The following is a 19,336-nucleotide window of genomic DNA, read 5'->3' as shown; positions in this document are numbered from 1 at the left end:
TCAGCATTAAATGTTGGAGAATAAAATAATGAGACACTTAGAAAATAATCTGTACTTCAGCAGGCCATGCTATGAGATTTCACATGATTTTTCTTTTTTTTTAAAGAACATGATTTCTCAGGAATATCTTGCCAGTTCAAAGAATTAACTTAAGTTTGACTTTTATTTTTAGATTTCAGGGTTTTTCTTTTGCTTTTGAATAAGAGTTTTCTGAAAAGTGGAATACAGTTGCAAATGCACTGTCTGAAAAGCAGTCATGAAATAGCATGTGGCATAAAGCAGTCAGTCTGGTGTATAGACCATCAGAGCCGACTAACCAGGTTTCAGCAAAGGACACGTCTGATCACATTAGAAATGTCATTCATTCTTAACTTACATCTCAAATAAAGGATAAAATACTGAAGGAGGGGGAAAGGTGAATTTTGGGAATGAGACAACTTTCTTATCTTCCAGCCCATACATGGAACTCAAGGGCTAAACTTTTTCTTTCAACAACACTTGAGAATATAAAATGTCATGCATGTGAGGTGGTAGAAAGTGGCAGTGGAGACCAGTTAAATTCAAGTCGCCACCATTTCTGAAAGAAGGAGAGTGAATCTGCAAAGGAAGGGGTGTGTGGTGACCGTGGTGATGGTGGGGAGGTGTGTGTGGTGACGGGGTGGGGGGGGGTGGGGTGCAGGGGTAGGGATGGGAGTGGAGTGGGGGAGGAGATGTGGGTGTCTGGGGTGTGTGCAAGTTACATGTGAACACCAAGTTCATCTGGCTACTGCAAAACATGAATAGAAGAGGAAATATACTGTGTGGGGAAATGCACTCATTAAACTTAAAATTTTTAAAGGATGAAAACACAGATTACACTTTATTTTTAAAACTGAAATGAATTTTAATACAGAAAACGAAGACAGCATTTTGCAAGTTTATCGCTTAAAGGGGTATCTCTATTTGAGGAAATCAGCGTGTTACACTCTGAGAGATGAAATGTTACAGCTTGTACACCAAAATCAAAAAATGAAATTAAATTAAAAAATGAAATGGTTACCAAGGTAATGCAGGTCAGGGGATCAAAGGTGAAGGGTCACACATTATTAAAAAGAAATCCAAAAGGACGGCTGCATCATGATCTCTGCAAAACAAAGGAGCTCCAGTAAGTAAAACTCGCACCTCCCAGAATCAAACTCAAGTTCTTGAAAAGATGACGCCCCCTGTAACTGAACACAGTCACTGCTGAGTCCATGTTGAGCCATTTTTAATTAGGTACAAAACCAAATTTTAATTACCTTTTTTAAATAAAAATTTAACCATTCAATCACATTAAACCCCAAATATCCCCCATTACAAGTGACTGAAGTACTGACATTTCCACCGGACCCATGCCCCATTTTCGGGAAATGACACTGTGTTTTAAGTTGCCAACATATCAGAAATCTAATTTGGTCACAGCGTGGTGAGTTTTTTTTTTTTTCCTCTCCTCAAGGAATGAGTTCCAAAATTGAGTTTTTGCAAATTTGTTTCATTTGAAGTAGCTGCATAAAATTTCCATTATTGGAACATTTGGTATAACAATGTTCTAGAAGACAGCAATAAAGTGATACATGATAAAATAAACTGTGTAACTATATCTATTAAGATCTGTTCTCACACTCAACTCTCACTGCACAGGGGGGAAAAGACATTTTAAGCAAAATAACTTGCTATCTCTACTGGAATCAAACAGAATTAATAGAAGCTTGACATAAAGAATATCAACAATGGGAAAAAGTGTATGACAGTTGAGGCCTCAATTTCCTGTTGTTATTTACTCATTTCCCTCATTAACAAACTAAAAAGGACATTAATAAACCTTAAAAGGACAGAAAGAGCTAAGGTTTTGTTTTGCATCATGTAGCCACCACAGAAATCATGACAAACACACTTAACTTTGCGGCAATAGCAAGCATAACAATTAGGAGTTACAGTAAATAATTTCCATATTCCTTTCACTAGTAAATAAAATGACTACTATTTTATTTACTAATGATCTTCAGTCTTCTCTCTAAAACTAAACTTGAGCGGGCTACATTTCCTGACTTAAGGATCCAAACAAATTTCTTCACTTCTTGCTGTACAGTGAGTTGTAACAGGCGATAGAAATAATGCCTCTCTATCTAAGAGGGGAAAAGGGAGCATCACTAGAAAGAACTTTAGGTACCATTCCTTCTTCCAGCCTCCAAGGTTAGCTTCAATCTTACAATATCTAACATTTGAGTTTACCTTGATAAAATCAAATTCCCCGAATACTTTCCTATTAAAATAAAGACAACTGCTCCACAGGATTTTATTAAGAGGAACAGGATATTCTTTCTGGTGGCTTAGAGCAATCAATAAATAAACTCTATAAAGATTTTTGTTCCCCCTGATTAGGTTTTGTTAAGAAATAACTGGCAGAGCTTCATGCACTAAATACAAGTGTGTTAGTGCCTCAAGGCCACATTTCTAAAAACATGACTTTTTTTTAAAGTTTCAGAGATACTGAAAAGTAAACTAGCCTTTCATTTATCTGGGATGCTCGTCTCCAGTAAAGTCTGTCATATATGAATTTGTTGCTGGGAGGCATGCAAGCAATTTTGAACACTACAGAAGGAATCAATACCCCATCAAAACAATGCAGATGTTGTTTTAGTAGCACTGTTATTCAGACCACTTTAAGCATGTTTATAAGCAAAGGCAAGAAGTCAGCAAGTTTACCATTAGCCAAGTTTTGTTTTATTAAAATATTTCCCATTAAAAATGAAAAAAGGTACATTCAGATCCAATATATACTCCTTCATTACCAAAACACAAGCATTTATTTAAAAACTTCTTGACAACAAGAGGAGAAAGTACGTATAGATGCTTTTTAAAAGTCTTCTAAATCATTTCTAAAATTCACAGACTCAGAAAAATGTGTTAGCCCAAACTTTCTACCAGCTTAACCCCTACTGCAAGCTGCAGACACCAGTCTAGGCCAACATGGTTTGATTCTCCAAGTGGTAAGGAATTGCTCTCTGAGGTCCTGTAAGCATTACAACCAATCAAGTTTCCACAAATAAATCCATGAAACAGAATATAACCTAAGTAATAAACACAAACAAGGACCCTCCCCACCCAAGCACTCAGAAGTTCTGACAATCTGAATAAATTTGTGCCAGTAATGACATTTTAGGTGACTTAAAGAAAATCTATGAGGGATTTTAGCCAGTGTTTTTCACATGTGTTTGCTATTTGGGAAAGGAAGGGCTACCAGGAAGGAGTTTACCACGCCTCTACTATTCAAGGACCCTAGAACCTAACTAGGGCTTCCCTGGTTACTCAGGCAGTAAAGAATCTGCCTGCAATGCAGAAGACCTGAGTTCGATCCCTGGGTCAGGAGGATCCCCTAGAATGTAATTTAATAAGTAAAAAGAAGGCAAGACTACTGGGAGAAGTAACAATAATCTCAGATATGCAGATGACATCACTTTAATGGCAGAAAGCAAAGAGGAACTAAAGAGCCTCTTGATGAAGGTGAAAAAGGAGAGTGAGAAAGCTGGCTTAAAACTCAACATTCAAAAAAAAAAGACCATGGCATCCAGCCCCATCACTTCATGGTAAATAAATGGGGAAACAATGGAAACAGTGACAGACTTTATTTTCTTGGGCTCCAAAACCACTGCGGATGGTGACTGCAGCCATGAAATTCAAAGACGCTTGCTCCTTGGAAGAAAAGCTATGACTAACCTAGACAGCATATTAAAAAGCAGAGACATTAATTTCCCGACAAAGGTCCATCTAGTCAAAGCTATGATTTTTCCAGTAATCATGCATGGTTGTGAGAGTTGCACCATAAAGAAAGTTGACCACCAAAGAATTGATGTTTTCAAACTGTGGTGCTGGAGAAGACTCTTGAGAATCCCTTGGACGGCAAGGAGATCAAACCAATCAATCCTAAAGGAAATCAACCTTAAATAGTCATTGGAAGGACTGATACTGAAGCTGAAGCTCCAATAATTTGGCCACCTGATGCGAAGAGCCGACTCACTGGAAAAGACTCTGATGCTGGCAAAGACTGAGGACAAGAGGAGATGGGGGCGACAGAGAATGAGAAGGTTGGATGGCATCACCAACTCAAAGGACACAAGTTTGAGCAAATTCCTGAAGCCTGGCGTGCTGCAGTCCAAGGGGTGGCAAACAGTCAAGACACGACCGAGAGACTGAACAACAGAGACCACTGGGGCCAACACATATGAGAAGCACGGATTCAGCTGCGACAACCAGGAGAGCCCCAGAGGCTGGTATATGGGACACACTTCCTTTTTCCCAGAGACACAATCTGACACCTGCCTACTTAACCAGAAGTCTGCTGAAGCAACAGTTCTGCTCCAGATTCTAGAGGACATGGGACGCGAGTAGCTTTTTATTTTTTCCCAAAAGACTGGCTTAAGGTGAAATTTGAGAAACAAAGCACTCTCCTAGCCCCCTTCCTGGGCCCCAAAGAGAGTCCCGCAAGGACTACAAATGGACTGGATTCATAGATACCAATAAAAGCGAACTGAGGGGTGGGGGAAGGGCTGTCTTTGACCCCAAATAAATCCATCAGTGGCAGAACTAGCACTTTCACAGCAAGGGGTAGAGAAAGAGAGGCCTCTTCCAAATGACGAGCAGTAAATAAAATAAACAGGGAATGTTCAAAAGTCCTACACTACCCAAATTTTAGGAGCACAACTAGCACATACCCTACCCTCAATCTGAAATTGGAAAGAAAACTGTACGACCACACGGGTGACTTAACATTACTACAGTAAGAAACACACAAGGTTTCACTTTCACAAGACCAACAAGTCATTGGAGTTCGAGCAAAGAAGACTTTTTCCAAAGAAATTCTCACCCATATTTAAGTTCTAACTGTCTGGACAACTTTTTAAAGAACACATTTTCCAACATGCTCAATCTGTACTCTGAGTTTTGGGGGGTTGTTTTTTGTTGTTGCTGTTTCAATGTTTTTGGGGTTTTGTCTGTTTATTTGCCAAGGAGCAGCAGCCAGCATTTATAAACACAGAGAATTGGCTCATTCCTCAACTAAAGAGACACAGAACAAAGAACGTCGTTTCTAATAAGGTTAAATCATGACAGAAACGCTGCCATTTTCACCTCAGGCATATATTTTCAAAATACACACAAGAACCAGAAAGAAATAAAAAATAAAGAGCCAAGAAAATTCAGAGAGTCAGAGAAGCTAGGAGACAGCTGAAGAAACCCATTAAAACAGGGTTCTATATATTTTACTAATTCTTTACAAAATGGCTATTAACTCAACAATATAATGCTTTCTGCAGCAGAAACTAATCTCAGCAAGTGTACTCTGAGAGCAAAATGAAAATGTCCAGCCAAAAGTTTATTATAGTGATGGGGCATTTAAAAAAAAAAAAAAAAAAAACTTGAATCTACAAATATAAATAAATAAATCACCAAAATGTCACTCAATAAAACAGACAATTCACTAGAATAAAATGCACTTGAGCTAAGTATATCCTTCAGTTAAGTGGGGATTATATTTCTATTACCCTTTCATCTTAGAATTTGTTAGTTTTTTTCAGCATATTAGAAATACTGCTTGTTTGAAAAACCAAGACAAGAAAAGCACTTGGTATCCACGAATATGGTTCCTCCAAGTGCACCCAGGGGGGCACCGCCAGCAGAAGATGTTCCCTCCCCCACCCCCTTCCCACTACAGCTACCCTCTCTGCAGTTTCTTTCAACCTTTCTGAAAATATATTTTCTCTGCCAAGCTTCTCAGTCTGCTCTAAAATATACGCCTGTTTCTTAAAACTTTCTATAAGTGATACAGCAACCTACACCTGCAATCATCATATTATTTCCGCTACAATCCTCAAAAAGAAAACAAAAGCAAAAACTATAAGTTAAATACCTGTCTACCTGGAACTTTATCCTCAACAATATAATTTTCTCCCTAATAGCTTCAAAGATTTAATGAAAGGAGAAAGCAAGGAGGAGAAAGGGGCCCATGTGCCCTGAGCACCAGCAACTTTTAAGAGTGACTGGACCGCTCCTTCTGGTGGAGGGGGATGGCCATGGGGTGTGCGCAAGCACACATCTCAAAAGTAGGTGCAACTCAGTATATGCCAATTGCATCTCAAAAAAGCTATTTAAGAACTGGGGCAGAGACTGAAAAACTTTAAATTCACCAGACAATGGAGTACTCCTCAAGCGCTGTGGAGGCGGCCTCAGGAGTGGGGGAAATCGGCCTGAGGTTGAGCACTGCTGCACACCCACCTAACAAAGCAAGACCTGAAAGGATCAAACTGTTTAAAAGTAACTTAGCTGCATCCCAGAGCAAAGTTCAAGAAGAATTCAAGGGCCCTGCTTCCTTAAATCTAGTCTGTCAATGTCCACCTTCTAATCAGAATATTTGGTCCATATGTAGTTAGTATAATATAATTTAGTCCATATACAATTAATATAATAAATATGGTTGGGTTTTAATTAACCATCCTGTGATTTGTTTTCTACTTATTTCCTGTGTTCTTTGTTCCTTTGTTCTTCCTTTCTGCCTTCTTGTGGATGAATCAAGTATTTTTAGTTAAAAAAAAAAAACTTCTCAAGAACGGGGTGGGGGGGTGGGGAGTGGCAGAAGGCAGGGCAGTGCCCTCTCCCTGTGCACTTTAACCCACCAAGCCCAGCTGCAGCCACCATGCAGGGACAGCCAAGAGTCACGGGGAGCCAGTAGGAGCCACTGAACTAACCAATTCTGGAACCACCTGGTTCTGCTCATCCTGGGTGAAATAATGAAAGTAACCTCCTTGTTTAAAATAAATACTATATATTTAAAACACGTCCTACTGATTACCAGCCTTCATATTAGCCACAAACCTGAAATTACCATAGTTTCTAAATGGAAAATCAGGGTACAATATGACAGTTTCTCTAAAAGACTTGAAAAACCAGCTTTAGACATACTCCTAGCTTTACCAACGGTATGCAAATCTGCCAAATACTCTTAAATTTCCCCCTCAGATTTCACATTTATATGTTAACTCTACTACAGTCAAGACCCATTCCTCTCAGGTACTGTCCCCACTAGAGAAAAAGAACAATATGATATATGCCAAATTCCCCCAAATAAAAAAATAAAACAAAAGGGAAACATTCACCGACTGTTGACTTTATGTCTGTATGACCTGTGGAAGGTTACTAACCTGCACACCAGTAATTATTTTAACTGCTCTACTGGCTTCCTACATGATAGTCGGGGCCAAGACCACATGACAGTCAGGAGTTATGATCCATTTCCCACTTCCTCTTGTCACCAATTCTCAAGCTTCAGACAAATAAGAAGCCCCTATGTAAACCAAGTCATTTGTAGAGATTAGTTCCCAAGTCTCTCCCTTAAGAGATTACAATTTAGTACATCAAAAGAGGAGCTAAACAATCTGCATGTTTAGTAAAACCCCCAGGTGAAGCTGACTAGAACCTAGGTCCACAGTCCTCACTTTAAGAAAAATTGCCTAGGTGGGTTCAACCCCACCCTCCAGTCTCCACATATACCCGCCTCCTGCAGGCAACAGGCACCATGTCAGACCTGCCAAAGGGTAAAGAAACAAATTCCAGCTGATAACAGCTTAAGGTGGCCCTTAAGTTTTTAAATGTCAATAGATGCCTTAAAAGTCTCTAAAACCCCAAGAACAAAGCTATACTGAAAGACAGGGTAGCTATACAAGATAGAGAGAATCCTTTTCTAATTAGAACCAACTCTAGGTTTCAGTAATAGCTCTACCGCTTACTACTCTATGACCTTGGATAAACTAATTTTTTTAACAAAGTCACACTTTCTTCACTTAAAACATGAAGATAATGACATCCCTACCTTATAGGGCTGCTGTGAATATTAAAGAAAATAAATAATACAAACTGAGCAGCATGGTGCTTAGGTCTTAAAAAGCAATAATGCCAGCTCTGTGATTACTATGATGATGGTGCTGACCATCTTCCATTCTTTTTCCGATCTGATTCTTTACAAGGTTTGCAAGAGGGCTACTGCTCTCTCCATTTTTCAGATGAGCAAAGGTTAACATTCAAGACGTAAAACTTAAAAATGGCAGAGCTAGAACTGAAATTACATCTGTCCAGCCTGTCCTGCTCCACGGCTCTGGTCCTGACAGGAAGGTGCTCCACATGGGGCTCTGCACACTAAGGTTCCCAGTCGTGTTTGGGGAGTGAGACAATGAAAGGACCGGAAGGTCGTGCGGGGCAGCAGAGGGGACTGCACCCTTCTAGATTCATTACATACTGACCACAGCATCTTACACAGGGCATTCAGGACACTTCACTCAAGGGAATCACAGAAATAAACGCAAGGACTTACTCGCATACAATAGAAGGAGGAGCAATTATTTTCCGTTCTGCAATTCTACTCACTAATTAAAAGACAAATTCATTCAACAAATATATCGGGAGAGCCTAACTACAGGGAAGACTCGGCCACTACATCCCGGGATGTGCAATGAAGAGCAGAGGAGAGGTTCCAGCTTTGTCTATTTTGACACTGAGGCAAGGATTCAGACATGGAACAAGTCATTTCAAGCACCATGAGCAGAGTTAAGAAGTGCAGGATGCTACAGAAATGAACAGCAAAGGGTACCTCATGGATTCTGCTGCGGAGAGCGAGGGGGAAAGAGGCAATTTTCCTGGGGAAAATAATGTTTAGCTGAGATCAGAAGGATGACAAGGTGGAGGTGGACCATATCCTAAGAAGAAGAAGAAATGACACGTCACAGGCAATATGGGATGAAGGACCTGAGAGCAGACAAGGAGTTCAGGGGACGAAACCAAGGGCTGGGAGAGAGACGAAGGGACAGGGGCCAGGCGGGAGGCTGGACGGGCGACGCACAGGATTTCACAGGCCTATGCACAAGGCTGAGAAGCTGGATCTTAAGGACAATGGAAAAGTATTCAAACAATTGAGAAATGGGGTACCATAATCCAACTGGCATTTTAAAAAAACCACTCCGGCATCTGGGTGGGAGCAGCCAAGACTTCAGGCAGGGACAGGGGTCAGGAGCCCTCTAGAAGCCGTTTGGGCACAAGTAATTGTCGACTGGCCTGGAGAGGTGGCTGTAAGGAGTGATTTAGACAGAATGGAAATTTATGTGGAAATAGAACTGGTAGGCTTGGATTCAATACGTAAAAGATGAAGGAGGTGTCAGAAGATGACCTCTGAGAGGAAAAAAAGTAGCAACTCTAGATTGGAGAAACCTGATAAGCACTGCCTCAGCCAGGTGGTGAAGGTTAAGAGTATCATCACAGTGAGAAGTCATTGATAGCAGGCACCCCTGATCTGACGAGATGAGAAGGGCTCTGCATCTCCATGGTCTTCCTTCCCAAAACCCGTAATCCCAGCCTAATCACAGACCAAACAGCAGTCCAACCCAAACTGAAGGACATCGTACAAATGCCTGATCCGTCAAGGTCGAAAGAAACAAGCAAAGTCTGAGCAACTGTCACAGTCCAGATGAGCCTGAGGGGAAAGGACAACTAAATGTCATGTGGCCTCCTGGACGGGGTCCTGGAGCAGAAAAGGACACTAGGGGAAAACTAAGGAAAGCTGAAGAACGTGTGGAGTTTACAGTCCTGTAGCAGTACTGGTTACTGGTCAGGGTGAACATACCACCTTCACGTTATTAGGATCAGTGAGAGTGGGGGGACACGTGAACTGTCTATGATATTCTTGCAACTTTCCTAGAAAGCTGAAACTACTTTTGGTGCAAATGTTTATCTTAAAACTGGCCCCCAGGTCTGCCTTGGACACATGGGAGGTGTCCTTTTTTAAGACAGGAAAGACAGAGGGGAACACCATGAGCTCACTTCAGACACACTACACAGGACCAGCCTGTCAGACCCTGCCATAGAGTGGGTGGGCAGCTCTGGTGGGGCCCTCAGCAGAGGGAGCTGAGCTCAAAACAAATTTAGGATGCTAGCACACCCCTGGAGGTGAATGTGGAGGCAGCAGGAGAGGAAGAAGGCTGAGAGAGAGAGAGAGAGACCTTGGAAAAGACAGAAGGAAAATAATTACCCCTGGAGAGACGTAGAAAGTAAATGGGACACAATGTGGGCACCAAAGTTCAATTCTGGCAAAACATTTTTTAAAAATATTTATTATCTGTTCTTATTTTTGGCTGCGCTGGGTCTTCACTGCTGGGCATAGGGTTTCTCTAGTTACAGCAAGCCGGGACTACTCTTCGTTGCAGCTCACGGGCTCGAGGCATGCGACCTTTAATAGTTGCAGTGCACGGGTTTAGTTGCCCTGTGGCATGTGGATGCTTCCCAGACCAGGGATTGAACCTGTGGCCCCTGCACTGGCAGGCAGATTCTTAACCACTGGACCATCAGGGAAGTCCCCTAGCAAAACTCTGGTTTTCCAAATTCCAGTAAGACAACAGAAACAAAAAGCAGCAGGTGAGTCTGAACTTGCTGAAAAAACTACCACAAAAATAAAAACAGGTACAGACTTATTGCATATAAGACAACTCAAGGATATACTAATACCACACAAGAGAAGATAGCCAATGTTTTGTAATAACTGTAAATGGGAAAAAAATAATAAAAATAGATGCAGTTTTTTGTAGCAAAAGTTAAAAAAAAAAAGAATCAGGAGCCCTCTCAGCAGGCTGAGGGAGAAGGAGGGTCACTGAGAGTAAAAATGAGTATCTTAGAGGTGAGGACCTCAGTTGATTCCTGAGAAATATCCACATTTACCAGTCACACACGAAGAAGGTCAAGTCAAGCCCTGAGAAGGGCCCACCTTCAGACGTCGGGCAGAAGACAGCAAAATGGAACATTCTACACTAGGAGAAAATCCAAGGCCACACATCATCCCAGAGGCCAAGGGGGAAGGCATAGTCAACTTGTGTGAATACATCTGAGAAACCAAATAAAATACTGAAAAATGCCCCTCATCTTTACCAATTCTGAGGTCACAAGTGATCTCTCTCTGAAAGAGGTTTCAGCAGAACAGTGGGAATTAAATTCAGATTGGAGTATCTGAATAAAAGTGAAAAAAAGAAAAACCAACTCTCAAAAGAAGTCTGGCTCTCAGACTTGTACACCCTTACTCATGGCAACACTACTCACAACACCCAAAGGTGGAGGGAACCCAGGTGTCTGTCGATGAATGAATGGACACACAGTGTGCTGTATACATAATGAAATATTATTCATCCTTTAAAAAGGAAGGAAATGACGTGTGGCTGAACCATGAGGACATTATGCTAAGAGAAATACATCAGTCACAGAAAGACAAAAGCTATACGACTCCCCTGATATGAGATAATTAGCGCTGTCAACGGCTTAGCATGCATGCGTTGGAGAAGGAAATGGTCACCCACTCCAGCATCCTTGCCTGAAGAATCCCAGGGATGGAGGAGCCTGGTGGGCTGCCGTCTGTGGGGTCGCACAGAGTCGGACACGACTGAAGCGACTTAGCAGCAGCAGCGCTGTCAAATTCAGAGACAGGAAATAGAAAGATGGTTGCCAGGGCTGCAGGGAGATGGGACTGGGGAGGTAGTTACACAACTGTGTGAATTTACTTAATGCCGAAGAACTGTATACTTTAAAATGGCTAAGATGGGAAACTTTACGTTATGTACATCCTACCACAATCAAAATTTTTTAAAAAGAATTTTGGCTCTCAAAATGTTAAATTTGTATCAAGCCATAATGATTTACAATGAAAAATATTTAGAGCTGGACACTTTAACCTAGATCAGCACTTTCTAGACATGTCCCTGAAGACGTGTGTCTTACACACACACATCACAGGTGCTGGTCCCCCCATGCTCTGCGAGGGGGCCTGGGCCCCGCAGACCCCGGGTCAGCGGTCTCTGATCCCAAGAGTACTCATCTATTAACCCTGTATGTCTTATAAATACTTTTATATTTGATGTGTTCTAAGATGTGAGAAGAGCCCGGAAGCGGTGGCTACAGAAATGAGAATTAGAGATCATTTCAATTCTATTTTCTGTGGCAAAAAAACTTGCTTTACAAGGGGGAAATCCCTGTAAGAAACCTAAATTTCCATTAATAAGTGAGTGTTTAAACAATTTATGGTAACATTCAGGAAAAAAAGTTGCTTTAAATTGGTTTTCCTCATCAACCCACAACTTCTGCTACCAAAAGGAAAAGAAAAAGAACGTGACCTCAACTCACAGAAACCAGTAACAGGTCATGTAGAGAAACAAAGGAACCTCTACTATAAAGTCATACCCCATTTTTGAAAGATAACTTAAAGGATGGATGGACTAGGGGCAACAATTTTCTCTTCATGAATTGTCAGATTGACAAGAACCAAATCAGTGTGTAAGGAAAAAAAGGAAAAAGCAAAGAACAACATGGTACTGATGCAGGCCTATGATAAACAGATCAATGAACAGAGGGCATTCAGATACAAAACCACATATTAGTATTTGTGGAAATTTAGCACAAGGTAAAGGCAACATTTCAAATCAGTAGGAAAGGATCAATGACTCAATAATAAGCATCTATTAATATATGGGGGGAAAAAAGCTTTACCTCACTCTGTCCATATACACAAAATATCTCTGTGTATTAAAGACCTAAGGGAAAAATTCAACACAAAGAAGAAAATCCAGGGAGAACATTAGGAAGTAGGGTAAAGAAGCCTTTCCTGGCTGTGCTTTCAAGGCCAAAGAGACTCAAAGTTTGAGTGCATGACCCACAGGACTGACATGAGGATGCAAATGAAGAAAATTAAGACTGAAATACAGCATGCTAGCCAGGAAAAAAATTAAACTTTTTTTTTTTTTAAGAAAAACACAGAAATCAGAAAGGGTAAAGAATGTACTAGAAAAAAGAACAAAAGAATGAACACAAACAAAAGGATCACAAAGTGGCCACATGAAGAAAAGCAAATTAAAAAGAAACTATTTTTTCACCCGAAAGAAATAATTTTTTCACCCATTAGACTAAGAAAGATTGAAAAACTGTAATACCTGTGTCAGTCAGTTTAGGGAACTGAACATTTTCATATTCAGCTATAGAGAGTGTAGTTTGGCACCTTTCTAGAGGGAATATGGCAAATGTTTACACTCTCTGGTGAGCAACTATGTTGGCAGACCTCCTTTCCTAAGACAATAACTAGAGAAGTGTGCAAAATACTGAGATAAGCAATAAGGGACTGGTTTACAATTTTTATAGAAAAGTTAAGCTCCTATAGCCTGGCCACCTGATGCGAAGAGCCAACTCACTGGAAAAGACCCTGATACTAGGAAAGACTGAAGGCAAAAGAGAAGAGGGCAGCAGAGGATGAGATGAGATGAGCATCACTGACTCAATGGACATGAGTCTGAGCAAACTCCAGGAGATAGTGATGGACAGGGGAGCCTGGGGTACTCCAGTCCATGGGATTGCAGAGAGGAGGAAATGACATAGCAACTGAAGAACTATACATTTCAGTTATGTACAGCCACATCCACACACATGCACTGGCATGCAAGGTGACCACAACAGGTTTTGGGCATGGGGAGAAAACCAGAGAAGAGGTATCCATGATTCCTTGGGGGGGACAGGCTGGGGGGGGGGGGTGTGTGGAGTTTAACATACACACCCCCCGCTCTGAGGCAGAATAACTCTTAAAGCAAGACAGGCTGGAAAAGAACCTTAATATATTAATCAATACATAATTCCAACTTGATTTTTAAATTACTACAAACAGTCACCTGTAATTGGTAATAATTGGTAATAATACCTAGAAGGATAAGTAGATCTGTAAATCATATTAATATAACTGAGAAACATATAATGGACAAAACTAATGTCATGAAACTAAGCTAACTCAAAGAATTCAACACATAATTGAATAATTCAATCCTTTCAAAGCAAATGTAATTGTAACTTGAGTTGCAGATATCAATACTAATATCCCTACCATATGCAGACATTCCCTACAATAAATCTTAATCTACCACTAATCTCATTTGGGTCCTTCAGTGTGAGATAACAGAAAATAACTTGGGTCTTTGGCCCCAAGTCCTGGCAGAGAACTCCTAAAACCCCGTAATTTCTTAAGTGATAAGAACATCTTTGGTTCCAATATCTTGTCTTTGACTTCGTCCCTGACCCAGGGTTCCTGAAACTCTAAGTGATAAAAGCACTAAGGAGCTAGTGGGGCTACTCTTGCGGGGGGTGGGGGTGGCGGTGCACGGGTGGGGAGATGGGCTCCAGGATGGCTACGAATGGGGCTAGTCACCAAAAAAAACCAAGCCATGTGGCAGCTTGGAATTTTCTGCCCCTACTCCCAATTCTTCAGAGACAGGCTGGAAATGGAATTAATAATTGATCAAGAGGAAACTTCCCAAAAAAATCCCAACAGTACCAGATTCAGAAAGCTCCCAGATTGAGGCTGTGAACACCTCCACACTGGGAAAGCGACACACCCCCAACTCCATAGGACAGATACTCTCCACTCTCTACGTCCCTAGTAACTGAACAGTGCCTGAAAAAAGGCGTTCATAAACTACAGATTCCGCGAAGGCAAGTTCAATGCCTATTTGGTCCTCTCTTATGTATCTGGTAACAAACACGGTATCTGCTATAGAGAGAATGTTTAACAACATTTATTAAATAAATGCTGAATGAATGTGAGGGATGGAGTGGGCTCCATAATTCTATTCCTAGGCTCACTTGGTAAAGAATCCACCTGCAATGCAGGAGACGTGGGTTCTATCTCTGGGTCAGGAAGATCCCCTGGAGGAGGAAATGGTAACCCACTTCAGTATTCTTGCCTGAAGAATCCCATGGACAGAGCAGCCTGGCAGACTACAATCAGTGGAGTCGCAAGAGTCAGACATGACTTGGCGACTAAACCACTACCGGCTTCCATCAAGATCCACCAGCGCGACAGAACAGAGACGTCTCTGCCCTGCAGGAAGCCACGGCCTGCCCTGGAGACCAGGCGTGGGTCTCAGCCCTGGGCACCACAGGGACTCTTCCTCAAGGGCTCTGTCTCATCCTAGAGGATGCAGCTCCCCTCTATGTGTGCTACTCTTACATTCTTTACAGTTCTCTTGACTTTTTATGAGCCCACTCCCGCATTACTTCCATTCCCTCATACAGTGAAAAATGGTCATTTTTTTAAATTATTTTTTTATATAGGCAAAATGAAAAAACTTGACTGGGAAAAAATTCTGCAAATGATATGACTGCTAAGGGATTAATATCCAAAATATATAAGCAGCTCATATAGCTCAACATCAAAAAAACAATCTGATTAAAAATGTTCATAGTAAATTTTTTCTTTCTCTTTTTCTTTTCCTCCGGATTTGACCCAGACTGATACAGATTTATCAGGCTTCCCTGATAGCTCAGTTAGTAAAGAATCTGCCTGCAATGAAGGAGACCCCAGATAGGCTCCTAGGTCAGGAAGATCCGCTGGAGAAGAGACAGGCTACCCACTCCAGTGTTCTTGGACTTCCCTTGTGGCTTAGCTGGTAAAGAAGCCACCTGCCATGCAAGAGACCTGAGTTTGATCCCTGGGTTGGGAAGATCCCCTGGAGAAGGGAAAGGCTACCCACTTCAGTATTCTGGCCTGGAGAATTCGATGGAGACAGATTTGGGATTAATTTGTGTGTGTGCAGTGAAAGGGTCACATTTCTTTTCTTTCCCCACATGAATATTTAACTGAACACAGTTACTGAGAAGACTGTCCTTTCTCTGTCCTTCTGCAGAGCCTCCTACATGATAAATCAAGCATCCAAATACAAGTGCAACTGTGTCTGGACTATTTTGCTGGGCTGGTCAACTTGTCTAGCCTTTCACTAAAGTTATATTATTTTAATTACCATAGGGTTAAACTAAGTCTTAATATCCTGTAGAGTAAGTCTGCTCAGATTGCCATTCTTCAAAACTCTTCTGGGCATCCTTTGCTGTCTACATTTCCAAGCATATGTTAATATCAGTTTGTCAAGTTCATCAAGGAAACAACTGCAGGCATTTTTATTGATACTATATGAAGGCATGTTTGAATTTCAGAAGAATCAACATCTTACAGCATTGATTCTCCAATCTATTAACATGGTATACCCATCTATTTATTTAGACCTTTAACTTCTCTCAGTGTTTATCTTTCCCTATACAGATGCCTTACATTTTTTTAGACTTAGACTTATTCTGTAAAATCGGACTGTGCATGCCACCACGAATGATATTTCTACTTCACTTTTTATTTGTTGTTGATATACAAAATTGCAATTGTGCCCAGAGTTACTCTGAATCTTGCAGCCTTGCTTATTAATTACAGTAAGTTATGAGGTTTTTTTCCCTACATACACATGCCATCTACAAAACCAGTTTTATTCTTTCCTTGCTGATTCCTGTACCTTATACTTTTCTTGTTGCATTGAACCAGGTAGAATCTCTAAAGAAAGTCATTAAGAATAATGGTAAAGATAACTTCTTTCTACTCCCAGTCTCAGAAGGAAAACTTTCAACACTTTACCATTAAACCTGCTTTTTGCTAAAGGATTCTTTTAAGTAACCTCTATCAAATTAAAGAAGCTACTTTTTCCTCATAACGTGTTATGGGATTTCACTTTGAATGGATGCTGAATTTTACCAATGGCAATTTTTACATCAATTGACAGTATCACAGTATTTTTCTGTTTTACCCTATTAACTCAGTGATGTCTGACTTTTTTTTCAAGTAGTAGACCTATCTCTGTAATAAGTCTGATACTGATTTAAATCTTTTGAAATCTGTCAACACTTGCTTTATAGATAAGCAATTTTGATAAATGTTCCATGTGTATATAAAAGCATGTATAATCTAACAGTTATGGGTGCACAGTCCTTCATATTTCATTTTATGTTTCATTTTCAATATTTGTTGTCTTCAATCTCCTAGTTCTCTCCTTCTATATCTAATCTACTGGCAAACCCACTGTGATCTCAATTAGGTCAAACTTGTTAAGTGTGTTATTGAGATCTTCTATATCCTCAAACCAGTCAATCCTAAAGAAAATTAATCCTGAATATTCATTAGCCAGACTGATGCTGAAGCTGAAACTCTAATACTTTGGTAATGCAAAGAACTGACTCCTTGGAAAAGATCCTGATGCTGGGAAAGATTAAAGGCAGGAGGAGAAGGGGATGACAGAGGGTGAGATGGTTGAAATGCATCACCAACTCAATGGACACGAGTTTGAGCAAGCTTTGGGAGACGGTGAAGGACAGAGAAGCCTGGCGTGCTGCAATCCATGGGGTTGCAAAAAGACAAACACAGCTGAGCGACTGAACAACAACAATATCCTCAGTGATTCTCTGTTTACTCCATCAGTTAGTAAACTGTACTAAAAAACCCCACTATGATTGTAGATTTGTCTATCCTTTGCTAGTTTTGCCAATTTTTCCCTTGTGTATTTTGACACCATGCATTTAGGCAGATACAGATGTAGAACTACTGAATTGAGTATTTCATCATTTTGAAATGTCTCTATCTCCAATAATGCTTTTCCTGCCTTAACTTCCATTTTACTAATATAGGTACACCAGTCTTCTACTGGTTAGTGTTTGAGTGGTATGTCCTTTTCCATTTTATTTTCCACTTGTATGCATCCTTAGAAGCAGTACAAAGTTGTGAAATCCACTTTTTAAAAAAGTAATTTCTCAATCTTTGTTTTTAACTGCAATTTTTAGTTCACTTTATTTAATATAATTACTAATATCCTGGGTATAAATCTACCATCTTACTGTTTGCTTCCTATTATCCTCATATACTCTGTTCCTCTTCTGTCTACCTGTCTTCTTTAGGATTAATCAAGTTAGTACTACTAATGACCCCTCCTTCTCCTCCTTATTACCTTCTATTAGTTTAGTAGATATATATTCTTTTATTGTTCTTTTAATGAATATCCTAGCGATTACAACATGCATCCTTGACTTATCAAAGTCTGCAGTAAATTAATAATTTTACCACCTCCTGGATAATGCAAAGACAACAGGATACTAACTCTATTTACATCCCCACAGCTTATATGCTATTATTATATTTTTAAACTACATATATGTATTTTAAACCACACAAGACATTATCATTGCTGTTTTATACATCAACATTTATTTGCATTTACCCTCTCTTTGGTCTCCACTTTTTCCTACGTCTTAAAGCTGCCATGCAGGATCAATTTCCCTTCTGCCCAAAGAAGAATCTTTATTATTACTCCCCTTTAGTGCAAGTCTGGTGTGCATTAATTCTCTTCATTTTGTTGATCCAAAAAGATATTTTTGCCTTCCCTTTTGGAGGATGTTTTGCTGGGTATAAAATTTCAGTCTGGCAGTTTACATTCTTGTTTACATTTCAAAAATACTGATCCATTGTCTTTTGACTTCTATTGCTTGTGTTGAAAAATCAGCTGTCAGTCTTATTGCCCTTTTGAATGCAACATATAATTCTTCTTTAAGTATTTAAGATTTTCTCATTATTTTTGGTTTTCAGCAATCTTAAACTTCAGTGAGATTTTATTTGACTTTATCTGGTGTGGGGTCTACAGTATTTCTTGAATCTGTGATTTGACGTTCGTATGTTGCAGAGAATTTTCAGTCATTACCTCTCTAAATACAGATTGTACACTATTCCTCCTTTCCCTCCTACTGGGATTTTGATTACACACTTGTTAAATATTCTCACTGAATCCTATGTCTCTTAGAATCTTTTACATATTTCCCATCAATTTTTCTCTATATATTTTATCATTCTAAATATTTATTTTCAATTTATTACTACTACTAACCTACTGTTAAACCCATCTATCAAGATCTTAATCTCAATTTACTTAGTTATAGTCCTTCAAATCTAGAACTTAGATTTTTTAAAATTTTTATTGGAGTATAGTTGATTTATAATGTTATGTTAGTTTCAAGTGTAGAGCAAAGTGAATCAATATACCCACTCTTTTTTTAGATTCTTTTCCCATACAGGCCATTACAGAATATTGAGTAGAGTTCCCTGTGCTATACAGCAGGCTCTTATTAATTATCTATTTCATACAGAGTAATTGTACATGTCAATCCCAATCTCCCAACTTAATTCATTCTTAATCTTGTCTTTGATTTCTTTAAACATGTTATATACTATGTGATGGTGTATAATTACTTCATTATCTGAGTCCCTGAGAATCCACTTAGTCTTGATTTTCAGTCAAACTGTCCTAAATTCTCATTTGGTAGGTAAGTTTCAGACACTGTAGAATCATTTGAGGCTCCAAGTGATGTTATCTTCTTCCAGAAAAAAATCACATTTGGTTCTGCCAAGATC

General features: G+C 39.9%; 1 protein-coding gene across 1 annotated transcript in view; it reads right to left on the bottom strand.

Annotated features, from left to right (window-relative positions):
• Window positions 1–840: 840 nt before the first annotated feature.
• The window catches only part of LOC122451782 (calmodulin-binding transcription activator 1-like), a 77,901-nt gene continuing 59,405 nt past the window's right edge, over window positions 841–19,336 (bottom strand). The window contains exon 4 of the mRNA XM_043484689.1: window positions 841–1,123. Coding sequence (XP_043340624.1) covers window positions 1,115–1,123 — 9 coding nt within the window. The 3' untranslated portion in view covers window positions 841–1,114. The remainder of the gene's footprint in view (window positions 1,124–19,336) is intronic.

This window comes from Cervus canadensis, chromosome 13, assembly GCF_019320065.1.
Source record: "Cervus canadensis isolate Bull #8, Minnesota chromosome 13, ASM1932006v1, whole genome shotgun sequence".
NCBI lineage: Eukaryota > Metazoa > Chordata > Mammalia > Artiodactyla > Cervidae > Cervus > Cervus canadensis.
The sequence above is the reverse complement of the archived record's forward strand: the minus strand, read 5'-3'. Positions and strand labels throughout refer to the sequence as shown.